At 35.3% G+C, this 21,947-nt stretch overlaps 1 protein-coding gene across 1 annotated transcript in view; it reads left to right on the top strand.

The window, feature by feature from the left end:
- Nucleotides 1-48: 48 nt before the first annotated feature.
- THO2 overlaps nucleotides 49-21,947 on the top strand; it is a 22,183-nt gene continuing 284 nt past the window's right edge. Inside the window, exons 1-29 of the mRNA XM_021437655.2 lie at nucleotides 49-468; nucleotides 566-691; nucleotides 2,262-2,303; nucleotides 3,882-3,941; nucleotides 4,116-4,178; nucleotides 4,469-4,549; nucleotides 5,123-5,194; nucleotides 5,272-5,319; nucleotides 5,404-5,472; nucleotides 5,569-5,702; nucleotides 6,192-6,267; nucleotides 6,606-6,799; nucleotides 7,513-7,593; nucleotides 7,844-8,051; nucleotides 8,159-8,401; nucleotides 8,493-8,573; nucleotides 8,664-8,783; nucleotides 8,876-8,935; nucleotides 11,143-11,270; nucleotides 14,572-14,668; nucleotides 14,755-14,883; nucleotides 16,044-16,147; nucleotides 18,143-18,323; nucleotides 18,463-18,644; nucleotides 18,784-19,390; nucleotides 19,546-19,650; nucleotides 20,433-20,588; nucleotides 20,668-20,748; nucleotides 21,482-21,931. Coding sequence (XP_021293330.1) covers nucleotides 334-468; nucleotides 566-691; nucleotides 2,262-2,303; nucleotides 3,882-3,941; nucleotides 4,116-4,178; nucleotides 4,469-4,549; nucleotides 5,123-5,194; nucleotides 5,272-5,319; nucleotides 5,404-5,472; nucleotides 5,569-5,702; nucleotides 6,192-6,267; nucleotides 6,606-6,799; nucleotides 7,513-7,593; nucleotides 7,844-8,051; nucleotides 8,159-8,401; nucleotides 8,493-8,573; nucleotides 8,664-8,783; nucleotides 8,876-8,935; nucleotides 11,143-11,270; nucleotides 14,572-14,668; nucleotides 14,755-14,883; nucleotides 16,044-16,147; nucleotides 18,143-18,323; nucleotides 18,463-18,644; nucleotides 18,784-19,390; nucleotides 19,546-19,650; nucleotides 20,433-20,588; nucleotides 20,668-20,748; nucleotides 21,482-21,931 — 4,113 coding nt within the window. The 5' untranslated portion in view covers nucleotides 49-333. The remainder of the gene's footprint in view (nucleotides 469-565; nucleotides 692-2,261; nucleotides 2,304-3,881; nucleotides 3,942-4,115; nucleotides 4,179-4,468; nucleotides 4,550-5,122; nucleotides 5,195-5,271; nucleotides 5,320-5,403; nucleotides 5,473-5,568; nucleotides 5,703-6,191; nucleotides 6,268-6,605; nucleotides 6,800-7,512; nucleotides 7,594-7,843; nucleotides 8,052-8,158; nucleotides 8,402-8,492; nucleotides 8,574-8,663; nucleotides 8,784-8,875; nucleotides 8,936-11,142; nucleotides 11,271-14,571; nucleotides 14,669-14,754; nucleotides 14,884-16,043; nucleotides 16,148-18,142; nucleotides 18,324-18,462; nucleotides 18,645-18,783; nucleotides 19,391-19,545; nucleotides 19,651-20,432; nucleotides 20,589-20,667; nucleotides 20,749-21,481; nucleotides 21,932-21,947) is intronic.

The raw sequence follows: 21,947 nt of genomic DNA, 5'->3' as shown, positions 1-21,947 counted from the left end.
GTTAGCGTGTCACAACTTTTCTTTCTTACTTTGGGCTATGGAGATCCGGCCCAAAATCCGAAATCCCAAAACGGACGAATCATTATCATCCCGGAAATCCCCCTTCCCCAAACCCCTTAACCCACCATGGCAGATACTCTGAAACCCTAACCCTCTTTTCTCATCAGTCTCGTTTCTCATATACCCCATGAAAGTACCTTTAATAACAACCCAGCCACTCCTTTGCCCCTCCTTTTCCCCTCTAACTCTCAGACCCGAACCCTTATTCTTAATCTCTAAGGTTGGCAGATTCCCTTTTTCTCTTTGATTTTTTTTTCCAAAAAAACGAAAAAGATGTCTCTCCCTCCTATAGAGTGTATGTACATAACACAGGAAATACTTCGCGAGGGAAAAAATGGAAACTCAAACTTCTCCTTCTCTTCCTCCGTTCCCATGCTTCGCTTCCTCTACGAGCTCTGCTGGACAATGGTATTTTTGTTTTATTTTTTTTTTTGCATTTTTGTAATTTTGCATGTTTTTGTTTATTCTTTTAGTTGAATGTTTTCTGTTGCCGTTTGATTATCAGGTGCGTGGGGAATTGCCGTTTCAGAAGTGCAAAGCGGTGTTGGATGCGGTGGAGTTTACGGAGAGAGTATTGGAGGATGAGTTGGGTTCATGCTTTGCTGATATCGTCACGCAAATGGCTCAAGACGTGAGTTTGTTATTTTTTAATAATGTTGGTATTAGTAATTTTTTCCCCGAGCATATATTGAAGCTTATTTATTAAGTCGGTGGAAATAGGAAAAAAATTTAAGCTGGAGGCTTGCTTAAGTTCTAGTTTAGAAGGGAACTAAGTAGTTTCTTTATTCAGCTTGGTACATTGTTGAGGCCCTTGGAATATGGTTTCTAAGCATATTTAGAATGGTTTATACTGTAATTTAAAAGTTTGAGTCATGATTTGGTTTAGTCCAGGGGAATCCAAATAAAACATGGGTGAATGCTATGTTTACTCAGGAAATGATACTGAATAGAGCACCATGGTGTTAATATGATACATGTAGCAGACCCCACAGTGGGAAACGATTGGTTTTGTTGTTTGTTGTGTTTATGCTCTTAGGTAATTTCTGTGATAAGATTTTTTTGGGCATGGCAATGCTTTTTACTTATTGTGTCATATGGTTTTGCTACTGTTAACATTTTTATGTGAGTCATGCTTTCCATCTAGTCCTAATGGGCTAACTTTAGTCTTTATGGGGAATTCTTAGAATATAAGTGAAAGTACAAGAGAAAAAGATTCACGAGGATCCCATGTAATCTTCTTCTTTTTTCATTACTGCTAAAATATCATTAACACTTAACCTATATATTTGTTAGTTCATTTCTTTAAAGAAGTTGTGTCTGTTCTGCTGACTCCTATTTTAGGAATACAATGATGTTAGGAATATTGGAAATGGAATTGATAGCTTGCGCTTTAAGTCAGCTAGTTTTCAGCATTTGATTATTAATTCTTTTAGGAAGGTGTTAAATAGAGGTGATACTATACCTTTGCATGGAACATTTTATTCTTTTCATTGCTCCTGTGCTCAGTATGAAATTTGTGAGAGTGCGGGGTGGATGAGACTGAAATCTTAGTGCTGTCTTCTATTGGTTGGAGAAATAGATCCTTTTTATTGGTTTGACATTTCTTAGTATAATTAGAACCACCTTTTCACTTATTCTTGGGTTGAAATTTCTGTTATGATATGGGAATCGTTTTTGAAGAGTTTAGTTTTTCTAGGTAAAGACTTCTACTCTGTTTTTGGTGGAAAAAAGACTTTTACTTGTAAGTATACCTGTTTTTTGGAATTTTAAAGCCAAATTCTTCTTTGAATGCGGTGGGGTGGGGTGGCATAGGGAGTGCGAGATAGTGTTCCAAGTTGTTCTTGTGTGATTGTTTATTCTTATGAGTTGGTAGGGAGGGATAGGGAGTGGGAGAGAGAGCTCCAGATTTTGTAAGTTCTTCTAGGGTGGTTGTTTATTCTTCTTTGTTCTGCTATATCTTATGCAGCTCTGTTGTGCTGGCCTTTTACACAGTTTTTGTACAGCTTTCTTTATTGTCCATAGAATGTGCTTATTATGGTTTGTGGCTCACATCTCCACATTTTCCAGCTGCGATTTTGTTTTTAGTGGTTCTTTTATTATCTGCATTATATGGACTTTTTTATGAACACCCAATTTTTGTAGCTGGAATTGAATATTTGACACATTAAATTGTAGCTTATGAGTTTTTGCCTAATTTGCAGCTTACATTGTCTGGAGAATACCGCACTCGTTTGATAAAATTGGTCAGTATATAATCTGTGAAGTCTTTTATTGTTGATATTAATTGATTAGGTGCATATATGTACTTGAGTGCAATTTGCTTTTTTTTTTTTTTGCATTAATTCTTCTGTTTCTATCTCTATTTCCTTTTTCACGTCATTAATATTATGTTTGTTGATCATATTAAAATTTATGTTTCTTGAATATAGTTAGAAAAGAGCTCTGACTGGAAATCTTTTATGGTAAAGGTGTTTTTGATGACATTGAAAATTTAGACAAATAATTCTTTACTCTGGACTGAATGCTTAATGCTATAAGTTCTTGAAAGTCCTTAATTGATATAAGCATGTAATAAGTTATTTCTTCTACAGTTATTGTAGTGATATATGAAACTTATTCAGGTTCAGACACTTAAAAGTTTAAAAATGAATTTCTCCACATTGTGGAAAGGATCAGAACTTGTTTCACATGATTTATCTATTAACTCTAGCTCTGCATTCTAATGTAGTTATTAAGTATTCCTCCTGATAAGGATGCAAAGAAGCTTGAAGCTTCTGATGACAACAATTTTATTTTCCATATGAAGTTCTTCTTTGTTCTTTTACTTAATTAGTGCAGAATTAGTCAATAAGGGTTTTGACTTCCACTGTAATCTGACTTTGATGATATTTCCATGGAAGTAGGATAGAGAAAATGAAGCTTAGTTGAACCTTGATTTCGATATTGGAGAGTGAAACTCCATGTGGAGCTTTAGTTGGTAAAATTTGCAGATTTGACCTAGAAATTAATATGACTCTATAGTTGATTGATTGATGTGGAAGGGAACAAAGTGGGTGAGTTGTTGCCATGTTTTTGTGCAAGAATTACATGTTTGAATACTAAAAAGAACTATATGAACCTTCAAATAACTTGGGACATGGGAGGTGGAAATTAAAAGCTGTCAATACAATTTAAACCAAAATTTCCTTATGTTTAGCTTTATCATTAATTGAGTTTTAAGTGATGTAGGCGTAGACATCATCAAACCTTCTGAGAATGGATAGGTACTGATTATAATTTTTTATTGTTCCAAATGGAGTTATGGAATAAACACATGGGCTACCCTGAATCTTTTGTTAAAAGCTTTTTTTATCTTTATAATTTTTCGTAAATGGCGTATCTTTTTTCTACCCTTAATCCGTTAATGGTTTATCTGCTTAATCTAAAGAGGATATCGCACAATGTAGTTGTGATATGGATATTGTCTTGGTCATTGTTGTAGCTAGAGCAAATGGGATGCTGTTCTTCTATTGGTTTTCTATCTATAAAGGGGACATATTGGTGCTAATCTAGGAAGAAATCCTCTGAGACTATTAGGATTTATTAGAGGTATTGAATGAATCTCATATTAATCAAGGGTTCAGTTTGTCATTAATTTTTATGGTATTTTAATCAATACTAACAGTATTTTGTTGCTGCACAATCAAATATTGTTCCATTCATGATCTGCATGCTTCACATGTTGCCCATGTTTATACGATCTTTATGATTTTTTCTTTATTCTTTGAAGATAAGGGGAATTTCTTATAGCTTATTTGCTGAGTTTATGGTCTTTCTTTTAGGCAAAGTGGCTGGTGGAGTCTTCGTTAGTTCCATTAAGGCTTTTCCATGAGCGCGGTGAGGTAAAACATTTTGTAACCTTGTTGTGCTGGTGGTCATTTGGTCATGTTCAGTTTGTCTTGTTTTTAGACCTCTTGGGTGGTGGTTTCTTTTTTCTTTTTGAACAAGGTAGATCTTTACGTACATGCTACTTTGTGGTAATGGAAAAATACCTTATTATAACTCTGACATTCTAGGAAGAGTTCCTGTGGGAGGCTGAGATGATCAAGATAAAGGCTCCAGATTTGAAGGTTAAAGAGGTAAGCAAATTTAATGTTATTGACATACTCAATATCTGTATATGCGTGGTTAGTTTTTTTTTTATGCCTGAAATTTCCATCTGTTGACACAATGAATTATATTTGGAAATACAGAGTTTGTTTAGTTATGAGGATGATCAATTCTGCTCCATTGAGAAACTGTAGGTGTCATGTATGTTGGCATGCTAAACTGATGAAATCAGATGCTTGCACCAGTATATGTGACAAAGTCTTGAGGTTGGGGTAGACTACTGACTTTTGTCATTTGATGTATTTTGTGTTGATTCCAGGTCAGAGTAAATACGCGTCTGCTTTATCAGCAAACAAAATTTAACCTCCTTCGAGAAGAGAGTGAGGGCTATGCTAAGCTGGTATGAGTGCTATTTGATAAAATTTCTTGGAAAACGTTTGAGCACAATCATTGCTCATTTGCTGATGTATTCACCTTTAGGTTATATTTTCTTGAAGATGTGGGATGAAACTTTTCTTCAGTGATTTATTTATGGATGTGTTGCTGCCTAGTAGAAATTTGTGGTCTGGCATGTTTTATTCTTTGACCTGTTTATTGATGGTCCTGTTGCTCCTTTAGCAATTTTCATTATTTTTTCTAGCACATTGATGGATTTGCGAAAGCATGTTTTGGTTGGGTCAACGTATCATACAGACCATGGTGGCTTATTGTTGGGCATTCAAACAGAAACCTTGATTTGGATGGGAAACCATTAAGGTGGCTCCAGAAATCAGATTAGTCAGTAGTAATACCAGTAGAGAAACTGGTATTGTTGTTAAATAGATAGGAGATTTAGGATCGCATCAGTAGTTGTCAGAAGAATTTTATTAGGCTAGGATTAGGACAGTTGGATGTCTAGTTTGAATTAGAGTACTGGATCATGTCATTACTTTTGAATTTTTGTCCTGTGAATCACTGTGTTGTGCATCTGTAGATTACTCTCCTTTTTCGAGGTTCTGAAGATTCAACTCAAAATGCATCAACAGCAAGAATAGGCATTATCAAGGTTTGTCCTTGTTTCTGTCTAGTTTTTCTTTAATCTTAGTTGTGGTGTATATAGTGTAATTATTGTAACTTCTGCAGTCATTAATTGGGCATTTTGATCTGGACCCGAACCGTGTTTTTGACATTGTAAGTATTTTTTACTCTTCATCAAAGATCTGATTCCACTTTTTGATGAATTGGTGAAGAATGTGATAGATTGGGATTTATTAGGTGTTGGAGTGTTACGAACTTCAGCCAGATAATAATGGTTTTTTGCAATTGATTCCCATCTTCCCAAAGGTATGGATATCAATATTTTCTGGTTGAGAATGATAATTCTATGTTATCCTGAATCTGAGAAATCTGAGTTGCTTACTTTTTTATGATTTCTTGCAGTCTCATGCTTCACAAATTCTTGGTTTTAAGTTTCAATACTATCAGCGCATGGAAGTAAATACTCCTACCCCATTTGGGCTCTATAAGCTTACAGCTTTGCTAGTGAAGGAAGAGTTCATTGATCTTGATAGCATGTGAGTTAGTTGAGATTCTCTCTCCTCTAATATGGTGTTAGTTGAGATCCTTTCTCCTCTAATATGGTGATTCTGTTCGTTCTATTTTGTTTGAACAAATCCTGTATTGTGCATTTTTACTTTTTATGCTGTTGCTTGTAATTGTATTAAATGTTTGTAGCTGAATCAAAGCTGCATATGGTAATGGAACATGTTCTTGCTATGGGATCCAAACACTTTTGATGTATAATTTGATATAGTTACCATTTGACATTTGGTGATTCATGCCTTGAAGTGGCAAATTGATATTTAAAATGCTTGCATGCAAATACCTATTGGGTCAACAAGGGAACTGATCTCATGTGATATGACTTGTTTCATGGATTTTTATTCAGCTATAAAGTTGCATGTAAACAATTTTTGTTTTTTGTATTGATGGCTTATATTGAAATTTTAATCAGCAGTCTATATCTGTAATTTCTAGCTGATCTGATTTATGCATATGTGCAGCTACACTCATTTACTTCCCAAGGATGATGAAGCATTTGAGCAGTATAATGGTTTCTCCACAAAACGACTTGATGAGGTATTCTTATTGCATTGTCTTATTTTTTCCTCTTTGTACTTAAATCATGATTAATGTCATATTCTCTGTTTTTTGTTTTTAGTTTTATGCTAAATTTTTGCCTCAATAAAAGATTGTTGTGCTTCCATTTCTTTCTTAAGGCATTTTTGTGTCTGAGCCATTTAAATAATTTTCATTGTACTTGATTTAGGCATTGATAACTCTCCTTTCCCTGCCCCTCTTCAGAGAGATTGATGAACACCAATAATCTCTGGTTAAAGCTGTACAAGTTTCCTACCAGATATTTGTTGACATGTTTTCTCCTGCGATTCACAGTATGATTGCACCTATTCCTGCAGGCTAACAAAATTGGAAAAATAAATCTTGCTGCTACCGGTAAGGATCTCATGGAGGATGAGAAACAAGGAGATGTAACAATAGACCTTTTTGCTGCTCTAGATATGGAAACTGAGGCTGTCGCTGAAAGATCTCCAGAGCTTGAAAATAATCAGACTTTAGGCTTGCTTACTGGCTTTCTTTCTGTAGATGATTGGTAAGCTTTGTTGTAGTTGGCCACTCTTTGAGGTGGCTATGTTATGCTTTGGAATCTCTATCCGTTTCTTTCCACTTTTTCTCTCTATCCCTATATCTTTTAATTGAAATTTTTTTGCCAATCTTGATTCTTCATTATTTCCTTGGTGTTGCAACATTTAAGTCGAGCGTCCTAGTATCTGTTTTTCGTGGGTCATTTTATTTCGTAAAGTTAATTTATGTTTGAGTTTATACAGTTGACATTTCAACTCTTTTTCCTTGTATACTTTTTTTTCCAAATTTGTTCTGAGTATTCCTGCCCTTGGTTGAAACTTGATTTGAAATTGTCCTGGTAAATCGAGATTGTACTTTTTCTATTACCAGATGTGAGTGTAGGTCATCCTATTTTAAGGCTGACTTGTGCATGTAGGTCATTCTGTTTATTCTTCTCAATCATAAAGTTAGGTTGCCCACATCACCTGGTCATCCTATTGCAGCTTCAATTTCTAAAAGCACAAAAAAGTTGACTTGAGAGGAATCATGATTTGTGTGTGGACAGTACTGTTATTGTACCTGCCAAACCTACTGTAGAGTGATATCCATTTAGTTTTTGAGCATTTAACTATGCTTCAAAGAGGAGATAATTGATGCTGTATCAGCTTGTCCTCCTTTTGTGAATTTTGCGACTTCTATTATTGATATTCAAATTTTAACTTAAGATGTAATGCTTCTCAGGTACCATGCCCATATTCTGTTTGATCGCCTTTCACCACTTAATCCAGTGGCACATGTTCAAATCTGTAAAGGATTGTTTAGGTAAACACTATGGATCCCATTTTTTTTATCCTGGAGGGGATTGGGTTACATGAATTGAGACTTCCGAGTTTAGTTGACTAGTCCATCTGACACATAATTGTGTTTATGTGGTTTAAGTCAAAGATATTTTTAATTTGTGTTTCTGACTTTCTGGACTCAGTCTAATGGTTTAGGCATTTCTGAAGCTTAATTCTTTGTTTCATATTTATTTGTACTTTTGTTCTTTACTATACTCTCTATATACATCCAGGCTCATTGAAAAGTCAATCTCTTTAGCATATGATATTGTTCGCCAGACACATCTCCAAAACTTTGGATCTCCCTCAGGACCTGGTGTTGATAACATGGATACAAGTACATCAGCCAGTAGCTCCTTTATTGATCTTCCTAAGGAACTCTTTCAGATGTTGGCTACTGTTGGACCTCATCTCTACCGTGATACTTTGCTGTTGCAGAAGGTATGCTTTTAGTGTTATTATGTACTAATAATTAACTCTCTTTAATTTTGTTTTCTCCTCCTAGAAGTGCATTACTGATTTGTTATGTTGGCTTTCTTTATTGGCAGGTATGCAGAGTTTTGAGAGGTTATTACTTATCTGCCCTTGAGCTTGTAACTAGTGCTGATGGAGTCTCAAATGCTGAAACGGCTGCTGTTGGATATCAAAATCCTCGTCTTCACTTGAAGGAAGCTAGGTCAAGGGTAGAGGAAACTTTAGGAGCATGTCTACTTCCTTCTTTGCAATTGGTACCTGCAAATCCAGCAGTTGGGCAAGAGATCTGGGAAGTAATGAATCTCCTTTCCTATGAGGTCGGCCTTTCATCAGTGTTATTTGATACTTCCCTTTGAGAATTTATTAGACATGATAGACAACCTTGCTAAATGAATCTCATCTGCTTAGGTGCGATACCGGTTATATGGGGAGTGGGAAAAGGATGATGAACGGAATCCTACTATATTAGCTGCAAGACAAACAGCCAAGGTACAGCAGTATATCTTATTGATAGTGTTCTCATTGCTTGTCAAAGTTGGGTGCCTGAAGAGTTCCATTTGCGCCTTTGCTTTTTTGCAGCTTGACACTAGGAGGATTTTGAAACGGCTGGCTAAGGAAAATTTGAAGCAGTTAGGCCGGATGGTTGCAAAACTTGCTCATGCTAATCCAATGACTGTACTGCGAACAATTGTTCACCAGGTATTTTACTTTTATTAGTGATTATGCTTTTGAGTTTTATGCATCATCGAGTGTTGTTTACATTGGTTCAATACACTTTGGACCTTTTTCAGATTGAGGCATACAGGGATATGATTGCTCCTGTGGTTGATGCATTCAAGTATTTGACACAGGTCTGCATCTATTTTGCCATTTCCATATGATTTTCTTCCATTCTGTTTTCCGTTTTCCTTTGTCCTTTCTTGTTGGTGGTCGTTAAAATTATTGATTTCCATCGTGTCCCCTCTTCCTGGTCATGCTTACTTGTTTCAACTTGTCAAAATGCATAGTAATTTCTTTTCTCTTTTTCTTTTTATGTTTATTGCTGAGTAGGTAATTTAAGTGATGGTGAATTTTGAGTTGTTACCCAGAATGTGCTTATCTCAATGTTATTACTTTTACGTCCTGGAATCATAAGTGCTTATCATTTTAATTTCATCTGCCTTTGTCTTTTAATTAAGTTTTACGGTGTTCTCTTGTAAATCTAACAGTCCGGTTGATGTTGGAATGGATAGTTGAGTTAAATGAGTGAGTTGAGTGGTTTGATGAAAAGAATATTGACCATGATTATCTACTGAGGTTAAGTTCCTTTCTAGAAGGAATGGCTGCTAGTGGAAAACATCCACTTGATTTTTTATTTAGAGCTTTTCAAAGTTGCAAGCCAGTTATTACACCATTCTTCATCGCCAGATCTTCAATAGCAGAATTGATCTTCTGGAGTTCATATACATCTGATAAACAGGGAAATAGGCTTGTACTTAACCCTGTTGCTAGTTTTCGTTCCGACATGTTTTTTTTAGTTACATCAACTATGCAATAAGCTTTACATTGGGGAAAATTGTCCTAAAGTCTTTGCACTTATTACATCATTCAGACTGTTTAAGCACTTATATTACTAGTTGTGTTTGATTTTAGGAACTCAAAAATACTAGCATTTGATCAGGATCATTTTATTTTTGTAAAATTTTTATTTTATAAGGCAACAGACAGCTTTAGTTGAAATCTTTATTTTAATGAGAAAAATTCTCTGGTGGGAGTGAATTTGAAGATTTTGAGCTTTGAAGCTTTAAATGATTACCAGTTCTTTTAACGTTATAAAGGGACTGCTGTGGATCTGGATTTTGTGCATAAAGTTGACTCCCTGTCTAATGGAATAAAAATCATCTGAATTGACATTTAAGTAAAGTCTTAAATTCACTTCAGTTTTTCTCATCATTTAGGTGTCATATGTTGTGTATTGACTATTATTGAATTATCATCTTTGGTGACTTTCCAACTAATGTTTCAAACTGACTATCAATTTGCATATTATGTTCCGTGTTGAGAAGTTCCTCAAATAGCATTTCTTAGCTTTTTGTTTGGCAACATAATTTGCTGCCAAGTGTTTTGATTTGGATTTAAAAGCAACATTCTTTGTTTGATTGGCCTCTAAAGCACCAAGATTTAAATTTGAATTTGAACAATATCTGCCTAGGATTTTAAAGTTCAAATTTTAAGATTTCAAATTCCTATTACGTTGGAGTTTAGCGTATCCATCTTGATGCAAAATCCTGTGTCTTGATCTCTTTTTGCGGATAGGTTATTTCAACTCTTCCATCTCATCTCTCTCCTTTCTACCCTGCACTCTTTTAATGTCAATGGTTGATAATTTGACTCTATGTCTCTAGCAATTTATGTAAACCTTTCTCTCTCTTTGAAGAGATTTGGCTGTTCTGGAGAGGGAAAATAGCCCATTGAGTGTGTTTGTCTTCTTGAGTTGACAGGGAGGGATAAGCTAGCAACAAAGAGAGCAGAATGAAGATATTATGGTGCTGCTTTGGTGCAGCAAACTAGCATTGGAAGAAGAGGGTACCTGAAAAGAGGTTAAATAGGAGAAAAGGATGGAGAGAGAATAGACTGAAAATGCTGAGAGGAGAGGAAATAATAAGAAAATAACAAGAAAAAGAGGAATAGAAAGGAGGAAACTGTCCCTGGCCACTGTTTCCCTCCTTTATTCTGATTTAATTCATTAACCACCAATTTCTTTTGATTGAATTAATGTAGAAAAACAAATATTTAAAGATTAGGAGTTAGCATAACCTGCTTTAATTGTATTATCATGTCCGTTGTAGCAAAATTTATTATAATAAAATTACAATGTGAAATTAAATTGATATCAAGAACTTAGCAATCGAAATAAAACTTAATTTTGTTGAAATTTTAAATTTCAAATTCTATATTGATCCATAATGATGACACAAATCCAAATTAGACTGAATCTGAACTTCAATTGGGATATTCTTTGTTGTGCACTATTCATTTGCATCTTGATTTTGATTATTATTCTTTGTTTACTATACAGCTTGAGTATGACATTTTGGAATATGTTGTGATTGAGCGACTGGCACAAGGAGGGCGTGATAAACTGAAGGATGATGGCCTTAATTTGTCAGATTGGCTTCAATCTTTGGCATCATTTTGGGGCCACCTGTATGTACAGTTATCTCTTTGCAAAAATCTATAGTTTCTTATGCAGTTGTCTTTTCATGAAGATATTATTAATATCTTGGTTTGCTTTAGAGGTTTCTTATCCAAATAAATTGGAACTTGAGTCTGTTTTCATGTGGTTTGTGCCCTTTATGCTGCCATAGTATTCTTGTGGGTTATTAGTTATATTGCCTTTTTTTTTTCATGTGGATATCTAGTTATTTATTTTTGTCTTCTCCTTCATGGTGCATTCTGTGCCCACTCTCCCCATGTTTGCATGTGTATGCATGTATTTTTATGGTATTTTTGTTGCTGAATTTGTTAGAATAACTGAAGTACGTGGTTACAAATCTGTATAGAATGTAGATATATCTTGAGATGCTTTACTTCAGTTTCCGGGTTGCAGATTAAGCTGGGGCAAAGCAAGATGACTGGAGCGGGGGGTTGGTGGACATTACTGATTTTCTGACTCCCTCGTTTGTGATGTCTGATAAATTTCTTCATGGTGGCTTGCTCGTTAGGTAGGCACAACTTACAGGGCCACATAGGATTCTGTAATTGAGGTTTGATGGAAGTCTGTTAATTGTGGAAAACATGATTTAGTCAAACTTTGAGGTTTTTGATAAGGATCTTCAATTCCAGCCATTCAATTGAAGTGCAAGAAATGAGAGAGGCAGAATTCAAATGTGATACAGGATAATGAATTTGGTTAAAGGAATGATTTTGGCTCTGAACAAAAGTTGGAAACATACTAGTATAGTGGTTCATATTCTATTCCATATGAAGTTTGGTGATGTGCACAAAGCTGTTAAGCTAATGGTGGTGGTTAGAACACAAAAAAACCATGTTGATTAGCAATTTGGAACTTGTTTCTACTGATTAAATTGAAAGAGTATGGATAAAGATGAGTTAGTTTGTTTATGTATATAAGCCTTCAAGTTTTGACAGAGATGCTGGTCTAAAAATCTACCGTTGACAAAGTGCAAATAGCTGTCTGCTCTGCTGGCATCTAGATGATTAGATATGGGAGTCTGTATTAACATTCCAGTGTTATGAAGAGCCTAGATTTAGGTTGGGGCTAAACATAGAAATTGGTTGTTTCTTTGGGTTATTGGTTCTAGTACCTCTCTCCTTTGCGGTGTTCTTTCTAGATATTGATTGCATGCATCCCGTCAGTCTCTGCTGGAGCCTTCCAGGGAATGTATACTGGGTTGAATTTGATGCTTATTGGAAGTTGCATCACTAATGAGGCTGCAAAAGATGGTTTCTCTTTCAGGAGAGATGCTGATGTGCTAGGCAAAAATGTAGTTGACCATTGGAGCAGGCAGAACTTTTGGTTCTAGCTGCATTAACTGTTTTCTCGGTGATGGTTCATCGGTAGTTCATGATTTTTGGGTCTTCATAGTTGTCCATGCAAAGCTGGTATTCTCCTGCCATTCATAAATGGAAATTTAATGAAGTTCTTCACATAACATGTGAGATGGAGGACTTTTGCAACTTTTTGAAGTAAAATTCGAGTTCTGTGGAGGCAACAATCAGAATTTTGCGGGGCGCAATTTAATTGTTGAGGTCCGTCCATCTGAGCTCTCAATGTTGTCAGGGCTGGTCAGTTACAATAATTAGGCTAGTTCTTAATGGGGCCCTGAAACTTTCCCTTTCTATACTTTGCTCTCTTGACCTGTATGTTGAGGTTTGCTTTGTGCATAAGTATTTTGGTCCTGTCAACTTCTGTCTTGCACTTATTTCTGCCAACTCCCCCCACCCTCTCTCTCTCTCTTTCAAGGGTGGGGGACTCTTATTATACTTTAATAGATGTATTGATGGTAGCTTATAATTTAATGATGAGCCATTTTTCTAAATTGCCTAATTGTTATGAAATTCTGCTCTTAAGGTGGTCTGGCTGGGTGCTATGGTTTCATTCATGAACATGTGATCTAAGAGTTATTTAGTTCTTATGTTTTTCTTTCTTTTAATTGTTATTAAGGAGGTGGTAGGATTAAATTTCTGCTAGAATTTGAGACTTGAATAGAAAGAAAATTATGAGGAGCTGGTGACTGACTATCAGCACATTATATGGCTTCTATCATTCTCAAAGTTTGAAGAATAGGTCTTCTGGGAGTTGGATTCTGATTATTAGCTAGACTAACATTTAAAGCTGCTAGCTAAGTTGGTGTCTCACCTACTCTGTCTGTCTGTTAAAATTTAAGGTGATGAGTTAGAACTCAAATTTGCATACAACTTTACATGTAATATTTTTCAAGTCTAGCAGGGTTGTTAATGCAGTTGTTCCTTCTTTTTTTTCTTTTTTTTTTTTATGTTTTGAAATTTTAGGTTTTCCACTTGTGTCAATTCTGAATGTGGCTGAAGCAAATGTATGAGGATAATCATTGTTAAGTTGTAAACTGTAGCATATTAACATTAGAATATATCTTTTACAGAACAGATTCCTGAAAAAGTACAGATTTTTGGTTGATCAAGCACCATTGGCTTCTGTTAAATTTATAAGCTATTTTCTAGAAGACCTTTTGTTTAATTTATTACTAATAGTTTTATACACACACACAAACAAGCTCATATATTTTGGAAATGGAATAGCACATGGAGAATTGTTTGTAGATTTCTTTGAACTCAAGTGATACCTTTCTTTGCTCTTATAATTTTTTTTATACCAGGTTGATTTCTAATTTGTCCCTTTGCCTGTCAGTATGCACAAAGGGCCATCTTCCTGAGCTTGGAACCCTGAAGATGATGAGAATGAACTAGAATTAAAATTCCCAATTTTGAGAGAGAAGATAACGTGATGGAAAGATTGTTGGGCACCTAGATTTCCTTCATTTTTATAGTCATAATAAATCAATCTTAATTTGTTTCTTATGAATCACGTATATCTTGATAACTGCTCAACTATAAAAAGCTTGCTTTCATCCGGTTGTCTTGAAAAAAGAAAAAAAGAAAGTGGTTTCCAAGTTTTATAGGTATTTAGGCTCCCAAAGGATAGTAGAGCTGCAACATTCAACTTTTATGTGTTTATTCTTCTTCTACATTTTGAACTTATCTGTACCATTAGTGATTCATACATAAAGGTATTTGTTCGTTGAATGGTGGGGTTTTCTCTTTATAGTTCATGAGATGTTGGAAAAAAGTCATGGAATCCTTCTTTGTCTACATGTTTTTTCATGCTAATCCTTTTTACTGTTTTATTTTTTCATTGAACATCGACTATGACGTATATGCTTTTCAATTTTAAGAAGTATTTTTCAGGATTACTTTGTTGCGATTTTACTAAGATCAGTTCTATTTGTAGGTGTAAGAAATACCCATCAATGGAACTGAGGGGTCTTTTCCAGTATCTGGTTAATCAGTTAAAAAAGGGCCAAGGAATTGAACTTGTTCTCCTGCAGGTAAATGAAGATCTAAAGCTTAAAGTATTTTCATGATTAGGTCTGAAGATTAAATTTACTGACTGGACATTTTATGATTGAGTCAGGAGCTTATTCATCAAATGGCAAATGTACAATTCACAGAGAATCTGACTGAGGAGCAGTTGGATGCCATGGCTGGAAGTGAGACTCTTCGATATCAGGCCACTTCATTTGGCGTAACTCGAAATAATAAGGTTATCATGAAAACATTGATATTACGCTAGTTTGTTATGCAAAAAATAGGGTAGTCTATATTTTATCTTTTTCTCTATCAGTGAAGCACCTGAATTTTATACTATTTAGATAGAATCAGACATCACTGCTGGTATTATTATCACTTTCTTGAATTTCAAATCAGATTTTCAGCTAATGCTTTTGATTAAGTGTATTATATGTTAGAAACTTTTTTCTTTTAGACTTTTTAGCTTTTGATCTGAACCCAAGATTTTACTGAGCTTTATGGTTTATATAATATATTCTTGTAAGTGTCCTGATCATCATGCTTAAGTTTTAGTGTTTGTCATAGTTTTCTTAGACTCGGCAATATCCTTGTGTTGTCTGTTTAAAATTTTTAAGTGTCGGCTGAATCCAGCCACCTACTTTTAGTAGCATCATTTGGTAAACAGCCTTTGTACTTTTGGGTAAAAATCAGATATGTTGTAGGACAAGAAGATCTGATTTCAGGACGTAAAGATAGTTAAAGTACAAAGAGAGAGAAAAAAGGCAATAAAGGGGTAGGATTCTTATTCATGATACCTATCATCTTGGGTATACATCTCACATTGAATGAACATCAAATGAGACAAGCAATTTCTAGGACCGCATTAAGTGTGATACTGATCACACAGACTCACATAGATTTTTATGCATGTGTGTCCACAGACATAGACACACACACACACACAACACATTTGTCTCGGAAAAACTGATTACTATGTGTTCAAGACTTAGACTGTTCTACAAAAGGCGGACAAGAGCTGACAATTGAGTTGAAAATCCTATTAAAAAAAGCGGTTTTAATAATAACTTTTGATGTGCTAAGACTGCAGTCTTATATGTAATATCTGCCTTTTTTTTATGCATGTTAAGATCCCAATCAAGAATCCTTAAATTTAAAATTATTTTCTTTTGAATTTTTGTTTGATATTTGATTCTTCAGCTTATGGATTAATGTGATAATTTTTTAGTTGAGTTTCCATTTTATTTGATAGATTTAAGTGCCTAAATTCAAAACATCTATCTTTCATGCTGTCAACATTTGAAAATGTTTTACTGCTGCATCGTTTTTTATGTCTATGAAAAGGTATTCTGGCTTCGCACACTGTTTTCTAATGATTAAATGCCATTTATGCAGGCATTGATTAAATCCACCAATAGGCTGAGAGATTCATTGCTTCCAAAGGATGAACCAAAGTTGGCAATTCCACTTTTGTTACTTTTAGCCCAACATCGTTCTGTGTAAGTTGTACAACTGGAAGGACTTTTTAGTTTCAAGAAATTTGAATGTTTATTGCACAAATATGGCTGATTATAAGGTTGTGTGATCACCTACTTGTCCTTTTTTGATACTCTTGGGTGTGGTGGTTGCTGAAGTAGTGCTTCTTGTGTCTCCATACATGTATATAATTTTTACAACTTTTTTGGTAATGCAATTTGGATATAGAACTGTGCACATATTATTTCACTAATATCCACTGTCTCTTTTCTGACCACCTATCTCTTGTTTCTCTGTGCCCATTGTTGGTAATAGCAAGGAAAGAGACTTCCCTTTCTGTTGCCAGCATTGGCAACAGAGAAATAGGGAGGCAGGTAGCTAGAAAAGAAAGAGAAAATGATGAGAACAGAAAAGAGAAGCAAGGAAAAGAACAAAAAAGAGGTTGTAAAGGGGGTTATTGTCATAGGGAGAGGAAGTGTTGCAAACAAATAAAAGGCTGTACCAGAGGTGGTGGAGAGGAAGATTGGAACAGTTCTTGAAGTACCGAGTGTTGTGGTAGGCGGAAGAGAATAAAAAGAGAATTAAGTAGAGAATTAGAGAGAGAAGTTAGAAAGAGAAGCTCTGAGTGAGAATGTTATAGCTCCGGAAAAAGTCCCTTGAATGAATTGTGAAGACTCTATATATAGTGCCAGAAGTGACAGGTACTCAAGAATAGGCTTTAGCGCACGTAATGAATAACGTTATTAAGAAGAGCTTTAATGTTGGGTAATCGTTATTGAGCTTTAATGCTGAGTAACGGTTAAAAACCCATTATATGACTATTGAAGTAATGGGTTTTATGACCATCAATAATATAATTAGATTTATTCTTGAGTAGAAGGCAAAGGGAAGAGGTATACATGAAAAGCTATATGAGAACAAGTTAAGAGAATAAAGTGTATGTGAACAGGTCAAGAGAAGAAAGTGCACGTGAAAAGGTACAAGAGGACAAGGTAATAGGGAGAAACATTTGTACTTAAGGAAAAGGTTAAGAAGAAGACCTTTTAACTACCTCCATCTTTGAGCTGCCAAGTCAAACTCTTCCAAACATCCTAAGATGAAAGTAACCCATGAACCTTACCACTTATTTCGGGTTGCTTTTATTGCTATTCATGTTAAGTGGTTGTTCCACTTATCCTAATTGTTCTGCGTGAAGTAGTGTTCCACTGGTTCTAGTTGTTTCGCATGAAATAGTGTTTCACTTGTTTTAGTTGTTTTGCATGAAGTAGTGTTTCATTTGTTATGGTTGTTCTGCATGAAGTAGTGCTTTACTTGTTCTAGTTGTTTAGCGTGAAATAGTGCTTCACTCATTCTAATTATTATCATCATTCTTTGTATAGCATTATGCTGTAAAATGACTCTTAGAGAAATAATAAGTTCGTAGCCAAATCAACTATCTATAGGGGTCAAGATGCCTTGTGAGATCTAGAGACTGGGAATAAGAGAAAGGGAGAGAGGTAGATTGGTTCTTTATTAACGAGAATTTATAGGACAAAAAAGGCTCATCCCAAGGTATCATGTCTCACTAGAAATCTTTAATGCTAGCATGTTCTTTTATACAAATTTTGTTTTCCTTAATGTGCATCTATGGTACATTGTTGTTCTCAATGATGTATTGAGTAAAGGATAATGTTAAAGCTGATAGTGTTGCATCTTTGTCACATTTTGATGTCAATATGCAACACTTTCATGCTGGGGACATGTCCTACATGAATGGGCTGTAATTTTACCAAAATGTGGTAATTTTTGTACACTTTATGAGTCAATGAAATCAACTTTAGTGCCTTTCAAAAAAACATTATTCCTTTCTGTTCTTATTAGTTGTCCATTTCTATGATGTTCGTAAAGCTTTTTTAAATGAGTTTCATAATCACTAATTAGGAAGTTAGATGCCTATCCTACCTGAATAGAATGCAATGACAGAGGTATGAAGTGGGTGACTCTCAGTTAATTAACCTGATATCTGTTATCTTCTGCAGGGTTGTCATAAATGCAGATGCTCCTTACATTAAGATGGTTAGTGAGCAGTTTGACAGATGCCATGGGACTCTTCTTCAGTATGTAGAATTCCTCTGTAGTGCAGTAACACCAGCTGCTGCTTATGCTCAACTGATTCCCTCGCTTGATGACCTTGTCCACCTGTACCACCTTGATCCTGAGGTATATTTAGATCTCTCTCAATCCATGTGTGTTCTTTTTTACTCTCGCTGCACCACTTTAGAGGTCTGGGAACCTGTGACATGGTTAGTTGTAAAGAACAAGGAAATATTATGTGAGGTTATTTTTCTTCTTGACACAGGTTGCTTTTTTGATATATCGGCCAGTGATGAGGCTCTTCAAGTGTCAGGGGAGTTCTGATGTTTTCTGGCCTTTAGATGACAATGAAACTGGAAATATTACTATGGCATACTCAGAGTCTGAAAGTAAAGATGATTTGAGCCGAGTGATATTAGATTTGGGTCCACCTCGGAAGCCTATAGTGTAATAATATTATTTTTCTTCCTCTGTACATTGCACATATTGTACTTTTATTAAATATTCAAAATTTAAACAGTTCTACAGGCAGTTCCTAAAGTGCTTTTCTTCTATCTGATTGCTTTCAATAATCATTATTATGCAGGTGGTCTGATCTTCTTGGCACTGTTAAAACCATGTTGCCTTCTAAAGCCTGGAATAGTCTCTCTCCCGACCTCTATGCTACTTTCTGGGGGCTTACTCTGTATGATCTTTATGTTCCTAGAAACCGTTATGAGTCTGAAATCGCAAAGCAGCATGCTGCTCTGAAGGCTCTGGAAGAGCTTCCTGATAATTCTAGTTCAGCAATTAACAAAAGGAAAAAAGACAAGGAAAGAATTCAAGAAGCTTTAGATCGTCTAACTAGTGAACTTCATAAGCATGAAGAAAATGTTGCATCTGTTCGTAGACGGCTTACTCATGAAAAGGACAAGTGGTTGAGCTCCTGCCCTGATACGCTGAAGATTAACATGGAGTTCCTCCAGCGTTGTATTTTTCCTCGCTGTACCTTCAGTATGCCCGACGCTGTCTATTGTGCCATGTTTGTGCACACTCTTCATTCTCTTGGCACACCTTTTTTCAATACTGTAAATCACATTGACGTTCTGATATGCAAAACCTTACAACCCATGATATGCTGCTGCACTGAGTATGAAGCAGGAAGACTTGGTAGGTTTCTATATGAAACGCTAAAGATTGCATACTACTGGAAGGTACAATATTCCTTGTTAAGTTCTTTCTTGCTTTACCCAAAATTTGATTTATTTTACTGTTTGATATGTATTTTGAAGTTTGTGAGGAATTTTATGAAACTGAAACATTTAGTTTTATTTGAATAGTTATATTTTGACCACTGCTTCCTTTGCAGGCAGATGAATCCATTTATGAGCGTGAATGTGGGAATATGCCAGGCTTTGCTGTGTATTATAGATATCCAAACAGCCAGCGTGTTACATATGGACAGTTCATTAAGGTTAGTTATTATGTATTTAGATTCCTTAAGATGCTTGTTGTAGATAGTAAGGGTGAGGCCTACAAATCTTGTAGAAGACAACAGATGTGCGAAATCGTAGTTATAATTGATCTTCGTGTGTCAGACAGGTTTATGTTGAGAAGATGGTTATTAGATAGGTGTCTCATGTCGCGGTATGCAACCTGTGTGATGAATATGTAATTATCTTGTTATGGTAAATATATGTTAAGCTTGAAATTGATTTAAACTTTCTTCATGGGCATTTGCTTATTTATGTGGTTTGACTTTGACACTTCACCTTGTTGAACTGATGACCTGTTGGATTGGTGGCTTCACCAGGTTGGGCCAGAGTGTTTTTGGTGACTAGGTTGTACATGAGGGGATTCTATATGCACTATAACTTTTAATGAATAGATGTGAACTCTCTTGTATCTTGAGCATTATTATATTATTATTTTCTAAGGATTTAATGTGATTTGGATTTGTTTGGTATTTTACTGGAGAATATTAATGATTCATGTGACGCTTCTTCATTATACAACCTGTGAATATATTATGATTATTATCTCCTGTCTTGTTTGGTATTAGAGGAATACTTTGAAATGTTTATTGGTCATGGAGTATTCTATCAAACATCAGACATTTGCACATGAACCACTCGTAATTGCCTGTCTTTCACAATGTAGTATATGAGGCTCCTGTTTTGTGTCATCTATGCTTATCTTGAGTTTTGAGGTTAATTCATTTCTGTGATTAGGTTCAAATTGTTTTTTTTTTAAAAGGTACATTGGAAATGGAGTCAAAGAATAACAAGGTTGTTGATCCAGTGCTTGGAGTCAACTGAGTACATGGAGATTCGTAATGCTTTAATAATGTTGACGAAAATTTCTAGTGTTTTTCCTGTTACCAGAAAGAGTGGGATTAACCTTGAAAAGCGGGTAAGAAATGTGGAGAACGGTCAGTTTCTAATTGGATTTATTGTTATATGCTTCTTCCGTTTTAAACTCTTGGATACAGGTGGCTAAAATCAAAAGTGATGAAAGAGAGGATCTCAAGGTGTTGGCAACCGGTGTTGCTGCAGCTTTGGCTGCTAGAAAGGTAAATTGTTTTATCAGTTTTCTGCTGAGGAAGTACTGATACAAGTATGAGATGTTCTGGGCAGGATGATATGAAAAAAACTCAAGTCACATGTCATGTATTTATGTATATATAAAGCATAAACAGTTAGGCAAAAAAAGTATAAGGTTGGTTGTGATTGTCAAATCTGCTAGTTGATTTTTGTCAATTGTTATTTTTTTTAATTTCTTAGAAAGTGCTAGAAAGCAAAGAAAATTAGTATAAAGCAAAATCATATTTGATTAAAAATGAGCTAATAGCTAAAGTGGAGCACCCGTTTAAGCATAATTGTTGCATGAAAGTAAATCATGCATTTTGCTATCTACAAAAGTTCAAAACTATTATTTGCTTTTGTAGCCAAATGTCCATATCTTTTTATCAGCCTTTATTTGGTAATTGAGAAATTTGGAGGAAAATAAACTAAGGGAAACTAATGTGTCCCTTTTTTATGTCGGTACTCGATTCAATGCCAAAAACATATTGGAGACAGTGGTCCCTTGTCAGAAAGAACAAAAACTAACATTTGACATTTTTGCTTGGTGGGTTCTACTAGATTCATTTGGGGCATGTTGGAGTCGGATAGGGATAAAATACTGAAGGGGTGGTATCAGTGCTTCTCTGTTTCATACTTATTCTAATTCACTATAAAATATGACGTCTATTCTTCCTGCTTATCCATGCATGAACAAATTTTGAGATTTTTCCTACTCTTCAGTCTTCATGGGTTACGGATGAGGAATTTGGAATGGGATATCTTGAGCTGAAGCCTGCTACATCACTTGCTTCAAAATCTTTGGCTGGTAATACAGTTTCTGTACAAAATGGTTCATCAATTAATGTTTCTCAGAGTGAGGCTGCTGGGGGCAGGGCAGTTGCCTTTGGAACCCAACAGTCAGATGTGAATTTGGTCAAGGACCAGATTCCAAGAACAAAATCTGAAGGGCGGTTGGAAAAAGCAGAAAATGTCTCTCTTGGTAAATCTGATCTGAAAACAAAAGGTGGTACATCAGCCAATGGTTCTGATGCTGTGTTATCTGTTGTCTTAGCTACTTCACAAGCTGGAACAGGAAAATCGCTTGAAAATCAGAAACAGCTAGATGAATCTTCAAATAAATTGGATGAGCACTTGGCCAAAGTTCCTGCAAAGAACTCTGCAGAATTGGAGGTATTATTTGATTTTT

This window comes from Theobroma umbraticum, unplaced genomic scaffold, assembly GCF_002168275.2.
Source record: "Theobroma umbraticum cultivar Fairchild unplaced genomic scaffold, ASM216827v3 scaffold_20.0, whole genome shotgun sequence".
In the NCBI taxonomy this organism is placed as follows: Eukaryota; Viridiplantae; Streptophyta; class Magnoliopsida; order Malvales; family Malvaceae; genus Theobroma; species Theobroma umbraticum.
Note: the sequence above shows the minus strand (reverse complement) of the source record. Positions and strands in the feature narration are given on the sequence as shown.